At 40.6% G+C, this 24,482-nt stretch overlaps 1 protein-coding gene across 3 annotated transcripts in view; it reads left to right on the top strand.

Annotated features, from left to right (window-relative positions):
• Positions 1 to 24,482, top strand: part of EML6 (echinoderm microtubule associated protein like 6) — a 285,579-nt gene that overhangs the window by 146,033 nt on the left and 115,064 nt on the right. For all 3 annotated transcript variants that reach the window (XM_021087539.1, XM_021087538.1, XM_021087537.1), the window contains exons 8-9: positions 21,431 to 21,632; positions 23,715 to 23,852. In XM_021087539.1, the coding sequence (XP_020943198.1) occupies positions 21,431 to 21,632; positions 23,715 to 23,852 (340 nt within the window). The remainder of the gene's footprint in view (positions 1 to 21,430; positions 21,633 to 23,714; positions 23,853 to 24,482) is intronic.

Genomic DNA, 24,482 nt, shown 5'->3' with positions numbered 1-24,482 from the left:
AGCTGGTGGGGATCTCTGTTCACAGGCTGCAGGTGGCCGCTGCAGCCAGCACTGAGGGAAGGGTGCTCAGTACTGAGTCATGCTGTCAGCAAAATGGAAATGTACCCATTGCTCTGGTGAAGCGGGATTACTCCCAGTGCTGAGATAGGACAGAAATGCCCTGAGAATCTTCCTAGAGAGGGCTCTGTGACATGAGACCCAACATCCTCAAAAAGCCTGAAGTGAGCTGCCATTCACTGTGTTATTTTTCACAAAGCCCCTCTTAGAGGGCTGATGGCACTGTGGTCCCAAAAGTTCTTCCATAGACCAAATGGTGCAGCCATGCTTGGAGCTGTCTGTTGGTCTGGGGTAGGTTGCAGGGGACTGAGAGAAGAATGCAGACTGCTATTTCCCACCCCAGCATCTTCCTTAAATAATGTTGTTTTCAGCCAAAACATTCTTTAAAATTGAGCAGCAGGGAAGTGAGCTGGATATTATACTTCCTGTATGTACCCAGAGTCCAGCTTCTTTAAAAAAAAAAAAAGTGTGTTTATTGTCAGCTCATCAGGAGATTGGATTGCTATTTTCTTATGAAATCTTGGGATCCTGGTGTGGACACCTTTCTGAATACCAGGCTCAGGGGTCATCAACACAGAAAGTTCTAAAATTTAGCGTCCACTTCCTTGCATGGGTAAGGAGACAATCAAAGTCCTCGAGTTCTCTGCCAGAGACATGGGCCAATGTAACTTTATCCAGAAAAATACTTTAGGCAGATATAAGCAAGTAAGCAGCCGAAGAGCAGTGTTAAAAATGCTAGTAAAGTAGCCAAAGATTTTTGACCTCGAGCCATGAAATTTCTTGGTGTATCCCTCAAGGTAACTGGGAGCAAAACGTATACTTAGATAACTAATGAGTTAACTTACTAAATGGGATTATTGAACAGAACCTGGCTAGATGTTGGAGAGCATCAACTGGAATAGTTGACAGTTCCCTGTCCTTTTTGGCAGTCACTTTATCCAGCTCATTCAAAAATTGTATCACATAATTAAGGTATAAGTTTTGAAGTGTGTGGATCAGGGCAGAAGCCGTAACTACTCTGCTGTACTTTTCCACTCAATATTCACTCCCCGCTTTGGGCTCTCAAAAGAGCCAGTTCAACACAAGCACACCCATATAACCAGGGGTTTGTAATGATGGTGCACAGCTAACCCCGTGGTCAGCTCCTGTCCCCAGAATCAAAGGAAGATGGTCAGGGACACCCTCTATTTTCTGTCAGTCCCAGCTGATTCCCCCAACACACTCACTTGCCAAGATCAAGGGGGATACAGACGGTGCATTGTTACAGAAGGACCTGAAACCAGCCTTCACCTCATAGGTGTGGCCCATGGCACCTGGGCTTATAGTTGATCAGGGGAGGGATTGGCATGCATTTTTAGGTGGATGACCAGTGGGATGATAGCCTATATTTCAAGAGGGGTAATGGACTATGCTTTTTGTCTTTTATTATTATTTTTTTTTGGGGGGAGGGGGCTGCACCTGTGGCATATGGAGGTTCCCAGACTAGGGGTTGAATTGGAGCTGTAGCTGCTGGCCTGCACCACAGCCACAGCAATGCCAAATCTGAGCTGCATCTGCAACCTACACCACAGCTCATGGCAATGCCAGATCCTTACACTGAACAAGGCCAGGGATTGAACCTGTGTCCTCATGGATGCTGGTCAGACTTGTTTCTGCTGAACCACGACAGGAACTCCTGGACTGTGCTTTTAAAGACTGTATAGACTATGCTCCAGTTTGGGCCCAAGGGAACCAAGAGAATTGGTGCCTTTTTCTTGCCACCTTCTTACTTTTTGCAATTGCAGCTCACTGCCAATACTCCTTTTTTAAATAAATTTTCTAGTTCTGTGAAAAATGTCATGGGTAATTTGATAGGGATTGCATTGAATCTGTAGATTGCTTTGAGTAGTATGGTGATTTTTACAATATTAATTTTTCCAACCCAGAAGCATGGAATTTCATGACGGAGCATGATAATGTGAGAAAAAAGAATGTATACATGTATGTGTAACTGGGTCACCATGCTATACAGTAGAAAAAATAAATAAATCATCTAAAAAAAAGGGGGAAGAGCAAGCGGAGGAATATTACAGAAGATAAAAATAAATAAAATAAAATTTTAAAAAATAAAAATAAAATAAATTTTTATTATATTATAGTTGATTTACAATGTTGTACCAATTTCTGATATACAGCAAAGTGACCCAGCCATGCATATGTATACATTCCCTTTCTTATATTACCTTCCACAGTGGTTTATCCCAAGACATTTCCCTGTGCTATACAGTAGGACCTTATTGCTTATCTTTTCTAAATGTAATAGTTTGCATCTGCTAACCCCAAACTCCCAGTCCATCCCACTCCCTTCCCATTCCCCCTTAGCAACCACAAGTCTGTTCTCTGTTGGTCTATTTCTGTTTTGTAGATCAGTTCATTTGTGTCATATTTTAGATTATACATATAAGTGATATCACATGGTATTTGTCTTTGTCTGACTTCACTTAGTATGAAAATCTCTAGTTGCATCCATGTTGCTGTGGGTGGCATTATTTTACTCTTTTTTATAGCTGAGTAGTATTCTATTGTGTATATGTACCACATCTCCTTAATCCATTCATCTGTCCATAGACATTTATGTTGTTTCCACATCTTGGCTGTTGTGAGTAGTGCTACAATGAGCATTGGGGTGAATGTATCTTTTTAATTATAGGGTTTTTTTATATATATATGCCCAGGAGTGGGATTGCTGGATCATATGGTAGTTCTATATGTAGTTTTCTGAGGCATTTCCATACTGTTTTCCATAGAGGCTGTACCAATTTGCATTCCCACCAACAGTATAGGAAGGATCCCTTTTTCTCCACACCCTTTCCAACATTTGTTATTTGTAGACTTAATTAATGATGACCATTCTGACCTGCGTGAGGTGGTACCTCATTGTAGTTTTGATTTGTAATTCTCTAATGATTAGTGATGTTGAGCATCTTTTCATGTGCCTACTGGCCATCTGTATGTTTTCTTTGGAGAAATGTCTATTTAGATCTTCTCTACATTTTTGATTGAGTTATTTTTTGTTGTTGTCATTGAGTTCTATCAGTTGTTTGTACATTTTGGAGATTAAGCCCTTGTTGGTTGCATTGTTTGCAACTATTTTCTCCCATTCTGTAAGGTGTCTTTTTTTTTTTTTATGGTTTCCTTTGCTGTGCAGAAGCTTGTAAGTTTGATTAAGTACCATTTATTTATTTTTGTATTTATTTCTATTGCTTTGAGAGACTGGCCTAAGAAAACATTTGCATGGTTTATGTCAGAGAATGTTTTGCCTATGTTCTCTTCTAGGAGTGTCATGTCTTATGTTTAAGTCGTTAAACCATTTTGAGTTTACTTTTGTGCGTAGTGTGGGGGTGTGTTCTGGTTTCACTGATTTACATGCAGCTGTCCAGTTTTCCCAGGACCATGTGCTGAAGAGACTTCCTTTTTCCTGTTGTATATATTCTTGCCTCCTTTGTCGAAGATTAATTGACCATAGGTGTCTGGATTTCAATATTCTTATTTACTTTAAATTGATCTTAATGCATCACTTTCTCTCTTTTTTACTTCTCATGAGCAATAATGTCTGTGAAATTATGGCTTTAAGATATTGTTTATTTACATATATATTTTTCCTCATTAGAGTAATTTCTAACTATTAGAATAAAAATTTTGTCCATGTGGGTAGTTCCCACTGTGGTCCAGTGGGTTAAGAATCTAACTCCAGTGGCTTGGATTACTGTGGAGGCGTAGGTTCAATCCATGGCCAGCACAGTGGGTTAAGGATCCAGCATTACCACAGCTGTGGTGTAGATTGCAGCTGTGGCTCAGATTCAGTGCCTGGCCTGGGAACTTACATATGCTATGAGTGTGGCCATTAATAAAACTTTTGTCCATGTAGCATTCCCCTATCATTGGGGCCTTTGCCCATCACACCTTTGGAGCACTGTAGCAGAAGTCCACTATGTACTATCAAACTTCCAAAGAATTGCTGGTTTTTATTCCAGGGCTCATTAGAAAACAGGATAAAGGTCTAGAGCCAAACGAATGAAAGACTCCTAGTTGAAGTGTTGGTAACAGCCCTAAATCTGGCCTACTCTTCAGCTTCAATTCAGCTAGTTTTCAAGCCTGCATGGACAGGGCCTTGCAGGGGAAATCTGCCAGGATCCTGAATCAACCTCAGATACTCTTTAAAAAAAAATAATTCAATGAATTTTATTATTAAAATTATTATTATTGCTTTTTTTAGGGCCACACCTGCAGCATATGTACATTCCCAGGCTAGGGGTCCAGTTAGAACTACAGCTGCTGGCCTACCCCACAGCCACAGCAATGCAGGATCTGAGCCACATTTTAACTACCTGAGTCCTCATGGATACTAGTCAGGCTCATTACTACTGAGCCACAATGGGAACTTCCAATGAATTTTATTATATTTATAGCTGTACAACCATCATCAAACATAATTTTAGAACATTTACATCCCAAACCCCTGGTCCAAGGATGACATTTGACATCCAGTGAAAACAATTAACCCTACTTGAAATTGAGGGTGAATCAGCTTGGAGATAGGTCATTGTTACATCAACAAGAATCTCAGGGTTCCTTTGCCTCTCCCCAAGTCTTAGTCAAAGAAAATGGACTTCTTAAGATCAAAGGACCATTCCTCAATCAAGAGAATAATAGTGTTTTATTTACACCAGTGACACAACTTTTGTGAGTTACTAGGTACTTACTGCAAACAAGTTTTTGCTAACACATGGTGACATAAACCAACAACCTAATTCATCCAGACCCCTTATCTAAAATTCTAAAATCAAAAAACTCAGAATGCCTATGTATAATATATTATATAAGCATATAGATAATTATGCCTATGTTATATATATTATATAGAAAATATATTTTTTGTTTTAGCAACCAACTTTTTTTGTAGTAAAAGATACATAATTCCATTTATCATTTTAGCTTTTTAAATGAACATATCAGTGACATTAATTAAATGCAATCACATTTTTGTGCAGACATCACAACCATCCATCTCCAGAACTTTTTCATCTTTCCAAACTGAAGCATCATACCCATTAAACAATAACTTCCCATCCCCCTCTCCTTCTAGCCCCTGAAAGCCACCATTCTACTTTCTGTCTTTCTGAATTTACCTATTCTATAAGTACTTCATATAAGTGGAATTATATAGTACTTGCTCTTTTGTCACTGGCTTATTTCTCTTAGCATAATGTCTTCAAGGCTTACCCATGTTGTAGCATTTGTCAGAATTTCCTTTGTTTTAAGGCTAATAGTATTCCATTTCACATCACATTTTGTTTATCAATTCATCTGTTGATGATGCTTCAGTTGCTCTCACTTTTTGGTTATTGCAAATAAGGCTGCAGTGAACATGGGTATGCAGATATCTCTTTGAGACCCTGCTTTCAATTCCAGAAGTGAAATTATTGGATCGTATGATATTTCTATTTTTAATCTCTTTGAGGAACTTCCATACTATTCTCCATAGTAGCTGTACCATTTTACATTCCTACCAGGCACACACAGGTTCCACTTTCTCCACATCCTCACTAGTACTTACTTTCTTTCTGCTTTTTTTTTTTTTTTTTTGATAATTGCCATTCTGATAGGAGTGAAGTAGTATTCATGGTGTTTTTGATTTGCATTTCCCTAATGACTACTGTTTTTGAGCATTTTTTAAGCTTGTTGGCTATTTGTATATCATTTTTGGAAAAAATTTCTATTCAAGTCTTTGGCCCATTTTTTTTTCTTTTGTTTTTTTTTTTAATTGAAGTATTGTTGATTTACAATATTGTGTTAGTTTCAGGTATACAACAGAGTGATTTGGTTATATGTATATATTTATACTTTTAAAATTATTTTTCACTATAGCTTAATACAAGATACTGAATACAGTACTCTGTGCTTACAGAAAATTCTTGTTATCTTTTATTTATCTATTTTTTGGTTTTATTGAGTTGTAGGAGTTCTTTGTATATTCTAGGTATCAAATTCCTTATCAGATTTGCAAATACCTCCTCCAGTTCCATGAGTTGGCTTTTCTCTCTGTTGATGGTATCCTTTGAGGCACAAAGTTTTTACCTCTTTTTTTTTTTTTTTTTTTTGGTCTTTTTTTTAGGGCTGCATCCATGGCATATGGAGTTACCCAGGCTAGGGGTCAAATCTGAACAGTTGCTGCCAGCCTACGCCAGAGCTACAGCAACGTGGGATCCGAGCCACATCTGCAACCTACACCACAGCTCACAGCAACACCGGATCCTTAACCCACTGAGCAAAACTAGGAATTGAACCCGAAACCTCATGGTTCCTAGTCGGATTCATTTCTGCTGTGCCACGACAGGAACTTCCATTGTTATCTATTTTATATTTGGCGGTGTGCATCTGTTAATCCCATACTCCCAGTTTATCCCTCCCCACCCATCCCCTTTGATAACCATAAATTTGTTTTCTCTGTCTGAGTATGTTTCTGTTTTGTAAGTTCATTTGTTTTTAGATTCCACATATATTATAGATAATATCATATGATATTTACCTTTCTCTGTCTCACTTCACTTAGTATGAAAATTTCTAGGTCCATGCAATTTGCTGAAAATGGCATTATTTCATTTTTATGGCTAAGTAATATTCCATTTGTATATATCACACTTCTTTACCCATTTATCTGTCAGTGGACATTTAGGTTGCTTCTATGTCTTGGTTATTGTAAATAGCGCTGCAGTGAACACTGGGGTACAGGAAGCTTTTCAAATTATGGTTTTCTTGGGATAGATACTGGGGAGTAGAATTGCTAGATTATATGGTAGCTCTATTGTTAGTTTTTTAAGGAACCTTCATACTATTCTCCATATGGCTGCACCAATTTACATTCCCACCAACAGTGTAAGAGGGTCCATTTTCTCCACACCCTCTCCAGCATTTATTATTTGTAGACTTTTTAATGATGGCCATTCTGACTGGTGTGAGGTGATACCTTATGGTGGTTTTGATTTGTATTTCTCTAATAATTAGCAATGTAAGTCTTTAAGCCATTTTGAGTTTATTTTTGTGTATAGCATGAGGATGTGTTCTAACTTCATTGATTTATATGCAGCTGTTCAACTTTCCAAACACCACTTGCTGAAGAGACCATCTTTTCTCCATTGTACATTCTTGCCTCCTTTGTTGAAGCTTATTTGACCATAGGTGTGAGTTTATTTCTGGGCTCTCTATTCTGTTCCATTGGTCTATATGTCTGCTTTTGTGCCAATACCACACTGTTTGGATTACTGTATCTTTTTTGGTAGTATTGTCTAAAGTCTGAAAAGGTTATGCCTCCAACTTTGTTATTTTTCCTCAGAATTGCTGTAGCAATTTTGGAACTTTTCTGGTTCCATATAAATTTTAGGATTATTTTTCTAGTTCTATGAAAAATTTTGTGGGAAATTTGATAGGGACCACAATAAATCTGTAGATTTCTTTGGTTAGTGTGGCCATTTTAACAGTATTAATTCTCCCAATCCAAGGGCCTTGGATATCTTTCCATTTCTTTGAATTCTCTTTGATTTCCTTTACAAATGTTTTATAATTCTCATCATGTAAGTCTTCCATTCCCTTGGTTAGGTTTATCCCTAGGCATTTAATTTATTTTCTTGATGAGACTTTAAATGGGATTTTTTAAACTTTCTATTTCTTATATTTCATTTGTAGAGCAAAGAAATACAACAAATTTCTGTATATTAATCTTGTATACTGCTACCTTGCCAAATTCACTTATCAGTTTTAATGGTTTTTGTGTGGAGTATTTAGGGTTTTCTATGTAGAGTATAATGTTATCTGTATATAATGACAGCTTTACCTCTTCTCTTCTGGTTTGGATACCTTTTATTTATTTTTCTTATGTGATTGCTGTGTCTAGGAATTCCTTCCATTACTATGTTGAGAAGTGGTGAGAGTGAGCATCCTTGTCTTGTTATGGAATTTAACAGGAAGACTTTCAGCTTTTCATCATTGAGTATGATGTTGGCTGTGGGTTTGTCATAAATGGCTTTTTATTATGTTGAGATATATCCCCTCTATATGTGCTTTGGCAAGAGTTTTTTTTTTTAAATCATGAATGGATGTTAAATCTTATCAAATGCTTTTTCTGCATCTGTTATAGATAATCATGTAGCTTTTGTCTTTTGTTGATGTAGTATATGGCATTTATTGAGCTTTGCCCATTTTTCTTTCATTGTTTTAGGGCCTCAGGTGGCATATGGAAATTCCCAGGCTAGGGATCAAATCTGAGCTACAGCTGCTGGCCTATGTCATAGCCACAGCCACACCAGATCCGAGCTACATCTGCAATCCACACCACAGTTCATGGGAATGCTGGATCCTTAACCCACTGAGGAATTGAACCCACCTCCTCATGGATACTAATCAGGCATGTTACTGCTGAGCCACAATGGGAACTCCATAAGCTTTGCCCATTTTTAAATCAAAATGTTTGTTATTTTGTTGCCAAGCTGTAAGAGTTCTTTATATATCTTGGATATTAGACCCTTATCAAATATATGATTTGTAAATATTTTCTCTCATTTCATAGGTTGCCTTCTAAGTCTGTTTATTAGGTCCTGTGATGCACAGAAGTTTTTTAAATTTTGACGTAATTAAATATATATATTTTTTTCTTTTGTTACCTGTGCTTTTGATGTCATACCAAAAAATTATTGCCAAACACAATTTCATGAAGATTTCCCCCTATATTTTCTTATAAGTGTTTTATGGATTTAGCTTCTATATTTATGTCTTTGATCCATTTTTGAGCTAATTTTTGCATATGATGTAAGGTAAGAGTCCAACTTCTTTTTTTTCCCCGAACTATTTTTATAACTAATTTGGCAGCAAAACCTGACTTAAACTTATATGAAGCTGTTTTTTGGTCTCTATATGTGTGAATATTCACACAGTTCACTGTAGAAATATTTGATTTCAAGGTGCTGCTCCCAGACTCCATTGGATCTATAACATGAGTTCAAGATCCAAAAGTTTCTCAATTCCAAAGTGCACCTAGCCCAAAGAGTTTCAGGCATGTGGGATGGTGGGTCTCCAATACATTTTTCAGTGAATATCAAATTCTGGAATTTTCAAAGTGGGAGAGACATCGATGTCAGTGTGTGGAACTCTCTCCCCTTATGGATGAGTCGAATAAGGGTCAGGGCCACTAGATCAAGCTAATTGTAGGATTAGGGCTCTAACACAAGTCTCATACCAAACTTGACAAAAAGTGCATTTTGAGTCTGATCATTTTAAAAACAAATTTATGGTCTTGGTAAAACAATAAACTTAAACGACTTATAGTAGTAGCAAGAAAAGTCAAAAATAATTCTTAAAGCAAGGCAATCAAATGAATTACTTCTATGATAATAAAATACTTTGAGTTAATGGTTGTAAATGATTATGTCTAAAGGAGTACAGTAATTATTCACACAGTAGAAGATGCATTATTCACTTATTTATTCATTCAGTAAGCATTTATTAAGCATCTACCAAGTGCCTAGGAACTGGACAAGTTCTTCTTTTTTTTTTTTTTTAAATCATTTGTCGACTTTATAATTTTTTTTCTTTCTTTTTTTTTTATTAAGTTTTTTTTTTTTTTCCCGCTGTACAGCAAGGGAGTCAGGTTATCCTTACATGTATACATTACAATTACTGTTCCCCCCCCCTTTCTTCTGTTGCAACATGAGTATCTAGACAAAGTTCTCAATGCTATTCAGCAGGATCTCCTTGTAAATCTATTCTAAGTTGTATCTGATAAGCCCAAGCTCCCGATCCCTCCCACTCCCTCCCCCTCCCATCAGGCAGCCAAAAGTCTTTTCTCCAAGTCCATGATTTTCTTTCTGAGGAGATGTTCATTTGTGCTGGATATTAGATTCCAGTTATAAGTGATATCATATGGCATTTGTCTTTGTCTTTCTGGCTCATTTCACTCATTATGAGATTCTCTAGTTCCATCCATGTTGCTGCAAATGGCATTATGTCATCATCCTTTTTTATGGCTAAGTAGTATTCCACTGTGTATATATACCACATCTTCCGAATCCAATCATCTGTCGATGGACGTTTGGGTTGTTTCCATGTCCTGGCTCTGTGAATAGTGCTGCAATGAACATGTGGGTGCACGTGTCTCTCTTTTTTTTTTTATTAATGTATTTTATTTTATTTTATTTTATTTTGTCTTTTTGTTGTTGTTGTTATTGCTATTTCTTGGGCCGCTCCCGCGGCATATGGAGGCTCCCAGGCTAGGGGTTGAATCGGAGCTGTAGCCACCAGCCTATGCCAGAGCCACAGCAACGCGGGATCCTAGCCGCATCTGCAACCTACAACACAGCTCACGGCAATGCCGGATCGTTAACCCACTGAGCAAGGGCAGGGACCAAACCCGCAACCTCATGGTTCCTAGTCGGATTCGTTAACCACTGTGCCACGACGGGAACTCCACGTGTCTCTTTTAAGTAGAGTTTTGTCCGGATAGATGCCCAAGAGTGGGATTGCGGGGTCATATGGAAGTTCTATGTATAGATTTCTAAGGTATCTCCAAACTGTTCTCCATAGTGGCTGTACCAGTTTACATTCCCACCAACAGTGCAGGAGGGTTCCCTTTTCTCCACAGCCCCTCCAGCACTTGTTATTTGTGGATTTGTTAATGATGGCCATTCTGACTGGTGTGAGGTGATATCTCATGGTAGTTTTGATTTGCATTTCTCTTATGGGACAAGTTCTTCTAAAGAGTGTGCTTCAGGCATTTTATTGGTGTCTTTAACTTCCAACACATAGTTGTTGAGTTGTCTCTATGTCTAACGAACTCTAAACTCTGAATCCAGAGATATCCTGCATTAGATCAAGCAGCATTCTTCAGCAGTGAGCAAGCCTAGGAGGCTGGGGTCTTGGGGATACAAAATGCCTCTTCTTAGCCTTCTCACTATCTCTACATCCTCCTAGCTGGTCTGAATCACCATCTTGCACACAGACTACTATAGTTGCTTTGCAACTTGTGTCCATGCTGCAGCCATGATTCTCAGAATAGCAGTCAAAGGGAGATGTTTGAAATCTACATGAGCCAGACCACATTTTCTCAAAACCCTGCCGTCACTCCATTTTCCTCAGAAAAGAGTCCAAGTCCTTAGGATGGCCTTCCAGCCTTGAGCTCCTTCATGTCTCCTTCCCTCACTCTGCTCTGCCCTCTGCTCAGACTGCTCCTCTTCCCTGCCTCTGTGCTCCCAGGCTGTTCCCTCTGCTTGCCACACTCTTCCCAGGAATCTGTGTGCCTAGTGCCCCCTCTCCTTAAAGCCTTTGCTCAAGAGAAGCTGACCTGATGACATTATTTAAAATCACAACCTGCTCTCCCTCCACCATCCCGGCAGTCCTGATCCCTTTTCCCCAGATCTTCTTTTCACCTTGTAAACACAATTTAATTTACCTGTTCTTATGGTAATGACTGTTATGTGTTTCTACAAAGCAGGAGTCTCTTTGCTCACTGATGCCTCCCAAGCACTTAGAACAGTGCCTGGCGCATGTAGGCACCCTGGAAACATGAATGGATGAAGAGTGTGGTGTGTAACTGAAGTACAGAGTGACAGGTGACAAGGCTTCAGAGGGAGGAACAGATAACTGTTGTTGTTCAAACTCGGCTCCCATGGATCAGCAATAGGAGGCCATAGAAGGGCTTAGAGGGGTGAGTTTATGGTCAGGACTCTTCCTGCTCAGGAGCGGAGAGTGGACCAGAGTGGGGCAGGACTAGAGATGGGATTCTAGGAGTCTCTCTCTCCACGGCCCATCCTTTTATTACTATTTTGCTTCCTCAGAGAACATTGAGGATCATTCTGCCCAGTGATGTTCACTCAGGGCTGCTTTTATCCTCTGGAAGACATTTGGTATTGTCTGGAGACATTTTTGATTGTCAGTGGAGGGGAGGGTGCTGCTGGGATTTCTGAATAGAGGCCAGGGATGCTGCTAAACATCCTATAGTGACACCTTGCAATGATACATACCTCAACGAAGAATTATCTGGCCCCAAAAGTTTACAATACTGTGGTTGGGAAACCCTGGTATGGGCAGTTCAGAGAACCAGCTCTCAAATTCTGAAAACAACCTTATTAACAATAGAAACAAAGCAAGCACCTTCTTTTGTTCTCCTGGTCCCTTGCTTCATTACTCACCTCCACTCCCATCACCTCCAGCCCCTCTATCCCTGTCTACTCCTCTTGGTACTTTGGGCCATGCCGCCTGCATCACTCTTGTCCTGAGGGAGTAGAGGACCTGTAGACGAACATTCAGGCACTGGGACTATTGCAGGAAGGGGGAACCCCTTCCAGGGTCAGAACATGGGCTCTTGTCTGACACTCGAAAGTGAATTGTCCGAGGAGACACACATACTGACAAAGCAAAAGGCTTTAATGGGAAGGGGCACCTCTTGGGGGAGCAGCATGGTGAGGGAACCCAGGAGAATTACTCTGCCACGGGGCTTACAGTCTCCCATTTATGGGAATGGGGTTCATTTTCTGGTCTCTGGCCAGTCATCTTGCTCGGCCTGCATTTGGTCTGGCTCAGGGTCCTTCTTGGTGATGCGCCCTCCCCTCAGCCAAGATGGACTCAGCGCCAAGGATTCTTAATAGGATTCTCACTCCTATGGGCCCCTCCCAAATTACTGGTTCATCTTCAGGACAGCACTATGTTCCTTATCAGGGCCTCCTGTTGTGAGACAACTCGTGCAAGCAGTTATTATCTGCCTGGCCAAGGTGGGCAGTTTCAGACAGTGATTCCCTAACAGGATGGTGATGTGTGCGGCCGGAAGAGGTCGGGGTGGGGGGGGTGTTTGCTGCTGTTTGTTCAGACTCCATGTGGAATGTGGTGGCAGACAAGCAGAGGCTAACTGTCTGGCTCGTTCTGGTAGTAATTCCCTGGTAAACACTCCAATGGAGCCGGCTTCCTGTGAAAACCAGCCCAGTGTTTCTTCCTGGGGTGGAAGCAGTGGACTTGGCAATGTTTTTGTCTTCTCAGGCCCGTTAGGCTCTGTGGATCCTTCAGATTTCCTGAGATTTGGGATCCTGTGGACTGGAGTTGGCAACAGGGATTTTGGAAAGCATATCTTTCACTGTGAATTCTGCGGGAAGTTCTCAGGCAGGGAGCCCTTGTAAATGGGAGCTGCAGGCCGTGGGCACTTGGTGCTGCAAACCCTTTTGAGACCAGCCCCTGCCCAGCCCATGGAGAGGCCCTGGCTCTCCTGCAGCAGCTCCTGGTGCCAGTTGTCTGCTCTGTGCTAAGCGATCTGCATGCAGGATCCCCTTTATCCTCCAGCAGCGTGAGGGACCCCAGGGAGGGTAGCTCCTAGAGCATGAAATGTGTGTAGTTGCCTGGGGCCCATGCTCTGAAGGGCCCTGCACTTAGTTTCACTGCTCACTGTCATCACTCTTTATTCATTTTTAAACAAGGGGGTCTCACATTTCCATTTGTATTGGACTCCAGAAATCATAAGGCCAGTCCTGTCCCCCCAGTCACCTGTACTCACGAATCCCTGGGGATGCAAGTCTGCCCCCTCTTGTTGACTGTAGGTTCCAAACTCTGCCTTTCATATCACCCTAGGGCACCGGAGCCTGGCCCACTTCCAGACTCCCTGGGCACCTCATGCCCCCTCCTGAGGGGAGACAGGAGGCAGGCGGTCCCTGCTGTTTTCTCCACACCTTCTCCCAACACTCCCTCTTCCCTCTAAGTGAAATGTCCTCCGTCTTGCCCTTGTGTTACCTTTCACCTGGCGCTCCCTCGTCTTGCACCTTTAGTGAGGATAGGTTTATAGGAGAAGGCATCGCCTCGTCTCCTCTGATCTTTGGTACCATGTGCTGAGTGCACTTCCACAGAGAAGGAAAACTCCTTTGTGGGGAAGAGAGATTGCTCCAGACTTGTGCTGCCTCACTCCTCATTTTATCTCTATTGCCTGCTCACTCTAGGACTTGGGGCAAATAATGTAAACAGTCTATGATGTAATTTCGTCATTTATTCAATAGATATTTACTGTCCCCAGGCCTCCTCCTGGTCAATGTGAGTCTTCCTGGGAGAGCAGGCGAAGCCCTGGGCACAGGGCCTGACAGTGTCTGGGGAGGACCATTCCCAACCATTTGTAGGGCTTGCCTGTTTGACTCAGAATTGATTTCTCAAAGTGGTACTTATTTTTGGCCATCTGCTCATCAAGGCTTGGGCTTTCTAATCTTTTAGCGTGGAGTTTTACAATGTATGGCTGAAGAACTACTGCATTAGAATCACTGGTGATGTAGCCTTCAAATCTGAATTTTCAATAGTGTGGCTAAAGTCTAAAAACACACACTAGCTTGGGAACAGCTTGATAGTGGTTGGTTCTCAACAAGTGGTTCTCAGCCCCGAGGAGCTAAAAATAACTATGTCTAGCCCCACTCCAGACCAATTGAGAGGAATTTGTGGGAAGGGTCCAGGTATCCATATTTTTTTTTTTTTTTTTTTTTGCCATTTCTTGGGCCGCTCCCACGGCATATGGAGGTTCCCAGGCTAGGGGTCGAATCGGAGCTGTAGCCACCGGCCTACGCCAGAGCCACAGCAACACGGGATCTGAGCCTCATCTGCAACCTACACCACAGCTCGCGGCAACGCCAGATCTTTAACTCACTGACCAAGGCCAGGGATCGAACCCACAACCTCCTGGTTCCTAGTCGGATTCGTTAACCACTGTGCCACGATGGGAACTCCCAGGTATCCATATTTTTAAAACCCTTTGCTTACAGATTCTGGTGGACAGTAAGTGTTGGAGCAGCTGCTCTTGGTCCTTTTCCATATTTCAGGCCTCAATGCACCAGATTTAAAAACACTGAGAAGTACCAACCCCCTCTCCACTGCCAGTCTGCCCTTCCTGGGCCAGATAATTGGGGGGGGTATTTTTACTCCCCAGATAGTGCTCTCTTTGTGTGTCAGACCATAACCTTTCCTTCTCAGAGTCATTACTGCTAGCACATCAAAACGATAACAAACAACAAATAAGTTGTAACACAGGGACATAACTAAGAGACTCAAGGGAAGGCATGCAGCAACTTCATAGCTCCTTGGGCTGACCCTTCCCAGGGATGGAATCTGACCACACTCCCAGCAAGCTGTTCTTCATTGAGATGTAAACTTAATTTAAGAAAAAAAAAAAAAAAAAAAAAAAAAAAAAACCTTGCTGGTTAAAATAACTTAAACTTATATTTAATTTCCTAAGTACCAGACACTGGGTTGAGTGTGTGAATACATGATTGCATTGAATTCTCATAACAATGCTGTGAAGTATAAGCACTAATATTCTCTCCAGTTTACAGGCTGCACAACTGAAAATTTGAAAAATTAACTATTTTCCAGGTCACATAGCTGGGATATAAATCCAGTCCATGCACTTAACCATTCAACAAACTAGTGGAAAATAAGCAATGTCCTTTAGGTCTATGTTGATATTTATGATCCTCCTGGGGTAGATCTCACCATACACAGGTTTCAGAACTGTCACAGAGAGAATTGAAAAGATACTCTTTCCCACTTTCTGTTCTGAATATAAAACTCAAGCAAAGGGCTGGTGAGAATTTGATCTTAGCCTGAGGCTTTTCATGTTGAAGTGGGTGGTTGCTCTCTACTGCCATCTGCTGGCTGTATAGACCAAGCACAGGCCAGAGCCCCATATTTCTCATACTGGAGCAGCAGAGAAGGGGCAAGGTGTGCTAAATATGGACTCCTCATAATTCTACAAAATGCCTTCAGTTCAGACCATAAGAAGTCTATGAAACATGTACTTTTTCAAAGAAAAGAGAATTTCTGTAGCTTAAAACAATTAGGATGGTTTTCCCTGGCTCTCTTATCACTCTTGGTAGATTTCTAACCATATTTCTAACAATATTTTACATTTTTCTGAGCTCCAAAGCAGAAGATAAAGAAGCAAAGACAGCTTAACTACTTCCCAAGGCAGTGGTCACCTCAGCCATCCCAGCTAGGAAACTGTGATTACATTACTGTCCTCTGCATTTGTGTCAGAGAAGTTAAACCATGCCTGGATAGATAGGAGAAGGGGAAGAGTGCCAGAACCCTGTCAGGAATCTGCCATTCCTCAGGGACTCTCCAGAATGTGTCCAGAAGAATCTGGCAGTTCTCTTCACCAGTCTTGCATGCCAAACAGAAGTTAGGTTTGAAAATGATGAAAAAAAAGCTATTATTAGGAAACTTGAATGCAGTTCTGTACCCATTGATGTGTCCTCAAGAACTCATTCCTTTTTAAAATGATTATCTTGGAAGCAAGAGCGGCCAAGCATCTTACCTATTTCTGTAGGTAGACCCCTGGGGTGGACTTGTCTGATGTGACAAAATCCAATTTATCTGTTTGAAGAACCAAGTATATGCGGAGAGCCTGAGTTGGTCCCCAGAGAAATTGTTCACAGCTCATTAGGTTTATGTTGTAAACAATGAAAATGTAACAACTCTTCCCCTGGTTTTCTCTCCTTCTCCCTCTGCCCTTCCTAAATCAGAAATAATCCTGATCAGTTTAACTTCATTGCCTGTGCCACATGTAAAGCTTCCTCCTTATGGTGATTGGTTCAGTGCAACCGTTTTTTCAAATGAAATCTGTGATAAAACACAGACTGTGAGTTGTTGAGGGAAAAGCAGGGTGTGATCCTCAGACTCTGCTTCCCTCTCTCATTTCCCTGTACTCTCTTTGCCAGGCCCCCGAGGCATTTCTAGTAATCCAAGAACTCCATGGACAGTCTGAAAACAGCTGGGTGCTGTGTAGCTTGACTGCCTCATAGTCTTAGCTGAGATGGAAGGTTTTTCTTTGTTCTAAGCCTCATAAAGACAAAGCAAAAAAATTTTTAACCAAACTTGATTTTCTTAGTGTATAGTTGATGTTAATCAACCATAAAATATATGTTGTGCCAATTTCTGCTGTACAGCAAAGTGACTCATTATATATATGTATATATACACGTATGTGTGTGTGTGTGTGTGTGTGTGTGTGTGTATGCATTCTTCTTTATATTCTTTTCTATCATGGTCTATCCAGAAAAATTAGCTATAGTTCCCTGTGCTATGCAGTAGGAGCTTATTTTCTACCCATTCTAATATTATAGTTTGCATCTATTAATCCTAAACTCCCAGTCTCTCCCCCATCCCCTTTGGCAACCACAAGTCTGTTGTCGATGTATGTGAGTCTGTTTCTGTTTTGTAGGTAGGTTCATTTGTGCCATATTTTAGACTCCATGTATAAGTGATATCATATAGTATTTGTCTTTCTCTTGCTGACTTACTTCACTGAGTATGAAAATCTCTAGTTGCATCCATGTTGCTGTGGGTGGTATTTTGCTCTTTATTATGGCTGAGTAGTATTCTGTTGTGTATAGGTACCACACCTTTTAATCCATTCATCTGTCAATGGACATTTATGTTGTTTCCATGTCTTGGCTATTGTGAATAGTGCTGTGGTGAACATAGGTTTGTGTGTATCTTTTTGAATGAAAGTTTTGTCTGGATATATGCCCAGGCATAGGATTACTAGATCAGTCCCATGCCTGGGCATATACTTAGTTTTCTGAGGAACCTCCATACTGTTTTCCATAGTGGTTGTAACAATTTACATTCTCACCAACAGTGTAAGAGGGTTGCCTTTTCTTTACACCTTCTGCAGCATTTGTTATTTGTAGATTTACTAATGATGACCATTCAGACCAGTGTGGAGTGGTGCCTCATTATAGTTTTGATTTGCATTTCTCTAATAATTGGTGATGTTGAGCATTTTCTCACGTGCCTACTGGACATCTTCTTTGGAGAAATGCCTATTTAGATCTGCCCATTTTTTGATTGGGTTGCTTGTTTTTTTGTTGTTGAGCTGTATGAGTTGTTTGTATATTTTGGAGATTAAGCCCTTGTCAGTTGGATCATTTGCAACTATTTTCTCCCATTCCATAGGTTGTTTTTTCATTGTTTGTGTGTGTGTGTTTTGTTTGTTTGTTTGCGGTGTGGAAGCAAAAGTTTGCGACCTACATCACAGCTCACAACAACGCCAAATCCTTAACCTACCAAGTGGGACCAGGGATCAAATCTGAGTCCTCATGGATACTAGTTGGGTTCCTTACTGTTGAGCCACAAAAGGTACTCCCACCTCTGCCCAAATTGTTTGGAGGTCTTTTGCTATTGATTTGCACAAAATTCTTTATATTTGGGGGATATGAACCCTTTATAAGATCTATAATTTGCAGATATTTTCTCCCATTGAACTGGTTGTCTTATCATTTTGTTGATGTACAGAAGCTGTACAGAAGCTTTCTAGTTTGATGTAGTCCCACTTGTTTATTTTTGCTTTTATTGCCTTTGCTTTTGGTGTCAGAGCCAAAAAATCATCACCAAGACTGATATCAAGGAGCCCCCCCCACCTATGTTTTCTTCTGGGAGTTTTACAGTTTCAGGTCTTACATTCAAGTCTTTAATCCATTTTGAGTTTATTTTTATATGTTTCTTTTGCATATGACTGTCTGGTTTTCCCAACACCATTTATGGAAGAGACTGTCCATAATTGTGTCTTCTTGTTTATATCATTTTAATTGGTGTTGGCATGTAGGTATTTGCTTACAAATGTCTGGCTCCTCAGAAAGCAAATGCCACAAGGGCATGGGTCTGGCTTGTTCCCTGCTCAAGCTCCAGTCTTGGACATGTAGTAGATGCTCAGTAAAAATGTTTCATGTGAATGAATGAATATATCCCTCCTTCTTTGAATGTTCTCATTGAGAATAAGGATGTTGTCTTTTATCTCTTGGTATCTCCAAAGACGCAAGAAATGTTTGTGATTTTAATGTTATATTCATTCAACAATTCTTACTGAGCATCTACTACATGCCAGTGCCTGTGCTAGGAACTGAGGATACAGCAATGTGAGAAAACTCTTCACAGACATAAGTGAGAGGAGATGGACAATGACTAATAAGTAAATTATTTTATGTTTTCTGCCAATGTTGGAATATATTTAATATCCCTCTTTACTTCCTGCTTCTGAAGAACAAAGTGTTATTACCTTTTCTGTAACAAAATTATACAAAAAACCTGCTGGGGAGACAGCAAATTCATTCCTCTCCTAGAGGAAACTGAAATATGTTAATTAGTGAACAGTCACTAAACCTCTGAAAAAGCATAGGAAAGATATATGGACAAGAAAGAGAGAGTAGCAAAAGAATTGTTTCCTCCTCAGCTGAGCTTTCTGCCCTGTCAGCCTGCCATCTTGTCCCCAGTGCTTTCCACACACATCTGTCCTTTTCAACCTCGAGAGCCTGCCGTGATGTTTGCAGTGGAAGATTTTGAGTGATTGACCCTGAACTAGCCGTTGCCAAGGTATCCCTACTTACTCCCCACAGCAGGAACAATCAGTCTGCCTGTGTGCTGTCTCCTTCCATTTCAAGACACAAAACAGTGAATTCAAAGCAGGAAAAAAGAGGGTTATCTTATATAATAATCATGTTGTACCTTAAAAAACACGTTTTTGTAAATAAATGCATTATCTCATCGGGTCCTCTCAAGACCACAGTGAGGATGAGGATCTCCGTCAGGGTATCCATATATCACCAGTTAACCCTTCTGTCGTCCCAGCATTTGTCCTGGATCTTTGCAGTTTTAGGCTCACTGCAAAACTGAGTGGAAGGTACAGAGATTTCTCCTATATGCCCGCCCCCCACCACTGACTATCAACCTCCCCCGCCTGAATGGAATGTTGGTTACAATGATGAACCTGCCCTGATACATCATCCCCCAAATCCTATAGCTCACATCAGGGTTTGCTCTTGGTGGTGTATATTCTGTGAGTTTTGACACATGTATAACAACGCGTATCCCCCATTCTAGGTCTGGCTGAGTGTCATGGCCCCAAACATCTCTATGTTTATTCACTCTTCTGTCCTAGACCTTTTGCTCTAAAGTAATAAAGTATAATGAGAATTTTAGATTTGAAAATATTTTTGATAGAATTATTTAATAGATCTTTCAACATAGTAAAGCTGCTTTCTTGGTTAATAACTATTTCAAAAGATTATGTAAATTTAATAATTTTTAGAGAATACTTTTACTTTCAGAGGAGTCCTGATTTGGATGATAAATTACATAGTGTCCATTATTATGGTCTGCATTTATGGAGAGAAAAACTGGTCCCCAGAGAAATGGGGCTCCCCCTGGCGTGTCTGGCCAATCAGGCATAGAACAGAACTGAAGCCCAGGTGCTCTGACTTCTGGTACTTTCTACAACAAAGGCAGAGCCAGCTGGGGAGGCAACTCAAATCTCAAAGCTTGTCACCTCCTTAAGTAGTTTAAAGTAGTTATAAAACTGGGATTGCTTTTGTATTTCTAATTCAGACTGAGAAAATTTACTATGTAAGCAAATAAATAACATACCTGGTGAGGAACAGAACAGATAAGTGAAAAGCCCACGAGATCAAAACTTCAGGCAGGCAACTGAGGATCTGCTTCGAGAGGATGGAATGCAGAGACGGAGGGTCGGATTTAAAAGGAGGACTGTGCTTTTAGAGACATTCCCCCAGTTGTCAAGTCAGTGAAGAATAACGTCTTCAAATGCACGGTGGTATTCTGAGAACAAATTAGAGTTTCATTTGCATTTTTCTGGGACGTGGTGCATCTGTTTATCCAGCAGAATGAGTCTGGGTTCTGATCAAATAAACACTCAACTTGCCTAATATGATAATTAACCGTTCCGTAGTATCTCCCATGTATAATTTTATAACAATGTTAGCCTCCTAAAGATTGAAGTGATTATATTAACTTTTCCATAGCAAATCAGAAGGAAATTATTTCAAAGAGGGTTAGGTTTTCATAAAGACCCATTCCTGCACTTACCTTCACTTTAAGATATCGTATTTACTGGAAACTATGTCTAGTCACTTATGATGGAGCATGATAATGTGAGAAAAAAGAATGTGTACGTGTATGTGTGAAATTGACAGAACACTGTAAACCAGCTATAATGGAAAGAATAAAATCATTATTTTAAAAAAAGATAATCTTATTTAATGTAGTCCCTGCTGTAAAAGCACATAGCTAGCGTAAGTCAGACAGGAAAGAACATTCATTCTTGTACAAAATAGGCCACGGGGGTTGGCGTGAGGAAACCACCAACGCAAGGAATGTGACAGGCAGTGACACAGAATGGTGTCTGGGGTTGACTCTCCAACCCAAGCATTGTTCAGATGTGTAGCTTAGATGCTATCCTGGTGACAGGGTGTTTCGTTAGGTATTTTATTTATGAATGGTGTGGGGATATGGCTCTGTTTTACTCATTTATTTTTGTCAGGCCTCTCTATCCGGAGTGTGTGCTGGAAAGCAGACCGCCTTCTAGCAGGGACCCAGGACAGTGAGATCTTTGAAGTGATCGTGCGAGAGCGGGACAAGCCGATGCTGATCCTGCAGGGCCACTGTGAGGGGGAGCTCTGGGCTCTGGCCCTGCACCCCAAGAAGCCACTGGCTGTGACGGGCAGCGACGATCGCTCTGTCAGGTAAAGTCCGGCCAGTGGCCGCTGTCACTTCACTGACGTCCTGGGGTAACATTGATTTTGCCCAGATTTGCTGGTTACTTTAAGAGAAGGATAACCTACAGCACAGAACCACACAGTTTCCAAAGGGAATGTTGAGACATCTGGCTCAACAACAGTATGCTTCCGGGCCTTTGGTTATTGCTGTCTTTCTTTGGCTCCATCTTAAGTCAAGAAAGGGTTCTTAGATGAGAAAATACTCCTACTGATGAGATTGGCCTCCAGGTCTCTTCCTGTTGAGGATGTGAGCTGAGGGCCCTCATCTGTGATAAGGTCATATTTCCCCCTCGTACCTTTAGTCCTGTTGGGGGCTGCATGGTAATTTCACAGCTGACTGAAGACATCACTAATAGAACTGAACTTCTGGTTTTTCAAAGTCATCTTCCACACATGAGTGAGTGATTCTTTCTCTGTAAAGTCTCAGGTGGAATGAGTGGTATCTTCAAATCAAAGGGAAGTGCTCGTTCCTAAGAAAATATGCCCCAGAATATATATTACTCCTGTTAGTCATTAATTTGGCTAAAATTTTAAAGAGAATTTTACACTGAGTATTGAAATTTAGGAAGGGTATAAGTCATAATTTCTTACAAAGCCTAGCTTAGTAGCTTTATAAGGATAGCACAGTTGACTGAGGAGTGATGGTTTCTTCACCCTAGTAAAGCAAAGCCTACATTGCTTAAATAGTACAAAGCTAAAAATAGCATGAGATCATGAATAATGCACAAGGTATGGAAAGCCATAAACTTTAGTTTGAACAGTGCAGGCTGCCTAAGGGATCAGTAAACTATTCACTGTGCAGCCCTGCATTGTAAGGAGAATGCCCACCCCTTCTGATGGCAAGTACATTTAGAGAAACATTTGGCTTACTCTTGCCTCTTTATTGCAAAACTTAGATTCTCAGTTCCCCTCGCAGATACTGCTGTTTGCATTGTTAAGAGGAGACTGTCTTCAAATACTAACAGAGAGAGGTCAGATACCACACTTGCAACTGATGTGGAAACCCTTATTTGTGTCTTCAAATATTTAGTTCTCTCTCTTTGCTGTGCCTGGATGAGGTAGGTGTTCCAGGAACTGCTGAAAATTCTGTGCACATGCACTTGCCCTCCATTTCTCTAGCAGCAGCTGTGCTCATCAGATGGGGTGCAGAGAAGTATCCCCCCGGCCCCCGCCAAGAGGGGCCCTATCAGCAGTGGGGCACCCAGGGAATTTGAGAGGAGTGACAGCAAATGAGTGTGTACAGGCAACTTTGGAACCATCTAAATACTGGGCAGGAGTGTCATTTGTTCTGCATCTTGATACTTTTACTTATACAACAAACATAACGTGTATTTCAATCTTCATGTGCTTACTAACACATCAACAGTTACTAACAGTTATTAAAAGGATCTTCATGTAAAAAAAAAACTAAAAGCATTTAGTAGTATTTCTTTTTTTTAATGATGATTTCCACTGATTTTTTCCTTTTATTTTTTATTTTTTTGTTTTTATTTTTTATAATGATTTTTATTTATTTTCCATTATACCTGGTTTACAGTGTCAATTTTCTACTGCACAGCAAGGTGACCCAGTCATACATACATATATGTATTCTTTTTTCTCACATTATCATGCTCACATCACAAGTGACCAGACGTAGCTCCCAGTGCTATACAGCAGGATCCCATTGATTATCCATTCCAAAGTTGTATTTCTTATCCTATTAGTGTTACTAACAACCGTTGGTCTAAAGAACAATTTTTAATTTCTAAAGAGAAAAACAATTTTGTGTGGAGGCGTGTTTAAAATTTCCTTATTTTACTATTCTCAAGATCTTTGGAAATATTTTCTCACTTTGTAGTTCTTGCTGGATATTTCACGTGGTGAAAATAGCCCAAAGTTAAACTAAGCACTTTCCCGGATTCCCAGGCATGCAGCGAGGAAGGACACTGGTGTGACGTTCCTGGATCCTTTCTGGAAATTACCACACTAGTAAACTGTCCTTCAGCCTCGTGACTGATGGCTATGAGAAGCTGTTTTGTTTTGTTTTTTCCTTGGAACTGCGCTTAGGCTGTGGAGTCTGGCGGACCATGCCTTGATCGCCCGCTGTAACATGGAGGAGGCCGTTCGCAGCGTCGCTTTCAGCCCCGATGGATCACAGTTGGCGCTGGGCATGAAGGACGGATCTTTCATCGTTCTTCGAGTCAGGCACGTACTGATATGGAAAAGGAGATTCGGGATTTTTTTTGTTAAAATTAATTCTCCTGGTCATAAAGTATGCCAGGACCTTAGGAAAAATGCATTTACTATTTTCATAGGATCACTATCGATTCACATTCCCCTATCTATAACTCCAAAATCCAAACACTGAAAATCCAACATTCTTTGGTAACTTATTTAGCAGCACAGCCTGACCCAGTGAACTGATGTGAGCTTGTTCACAGTCTATTAATCTCTTAGAAGGAATAATCATGTATCATGATTTGCTGCAAAAATATTAATGTGTTCATAAAATATTAAGGTGCTGCCCTCGCTCCTCCTGGGCACGTTACATAATATATTGTATGTAAACCTTTCTGAAATCCAATGAGTAATGAACTCATGGGCTTTAGATAAGAGGTTATGGGCTTGTATTAAGCCAAGAAAAGAGGGCAAAAGAAGAAAGCAGCCTCCAACAGCACCAAATTTTTAGAGGTGAGCTCAAATACAAGCAAAAGATTTTTTCCACCTATAATCAACAGTAAAATGGAACATTTCATATTTATTAACATCCTATATTATTTCTACTGTACAAAAATTATGACCCGCCCTTATGATTCCTGTGAACACATTGGTTGT

This window comes from Sus scrofa, chromosome 3, assembly GCF_000003025.6.
Source record: "Sus scrofa isolate TJ Tabasco breed Duroc chromosome 3, Sscrofa11.1, whole genome shotgun sequence".
Lineage (NCBI taxonomy): Eukaryota > Metazoa > Chordata > Mammalia > Artiodactyla > Suidae > Sus > Sus scrofa.
This window is presented reverse-complemented; position numbering and strand designations above follow the sequence as displayed.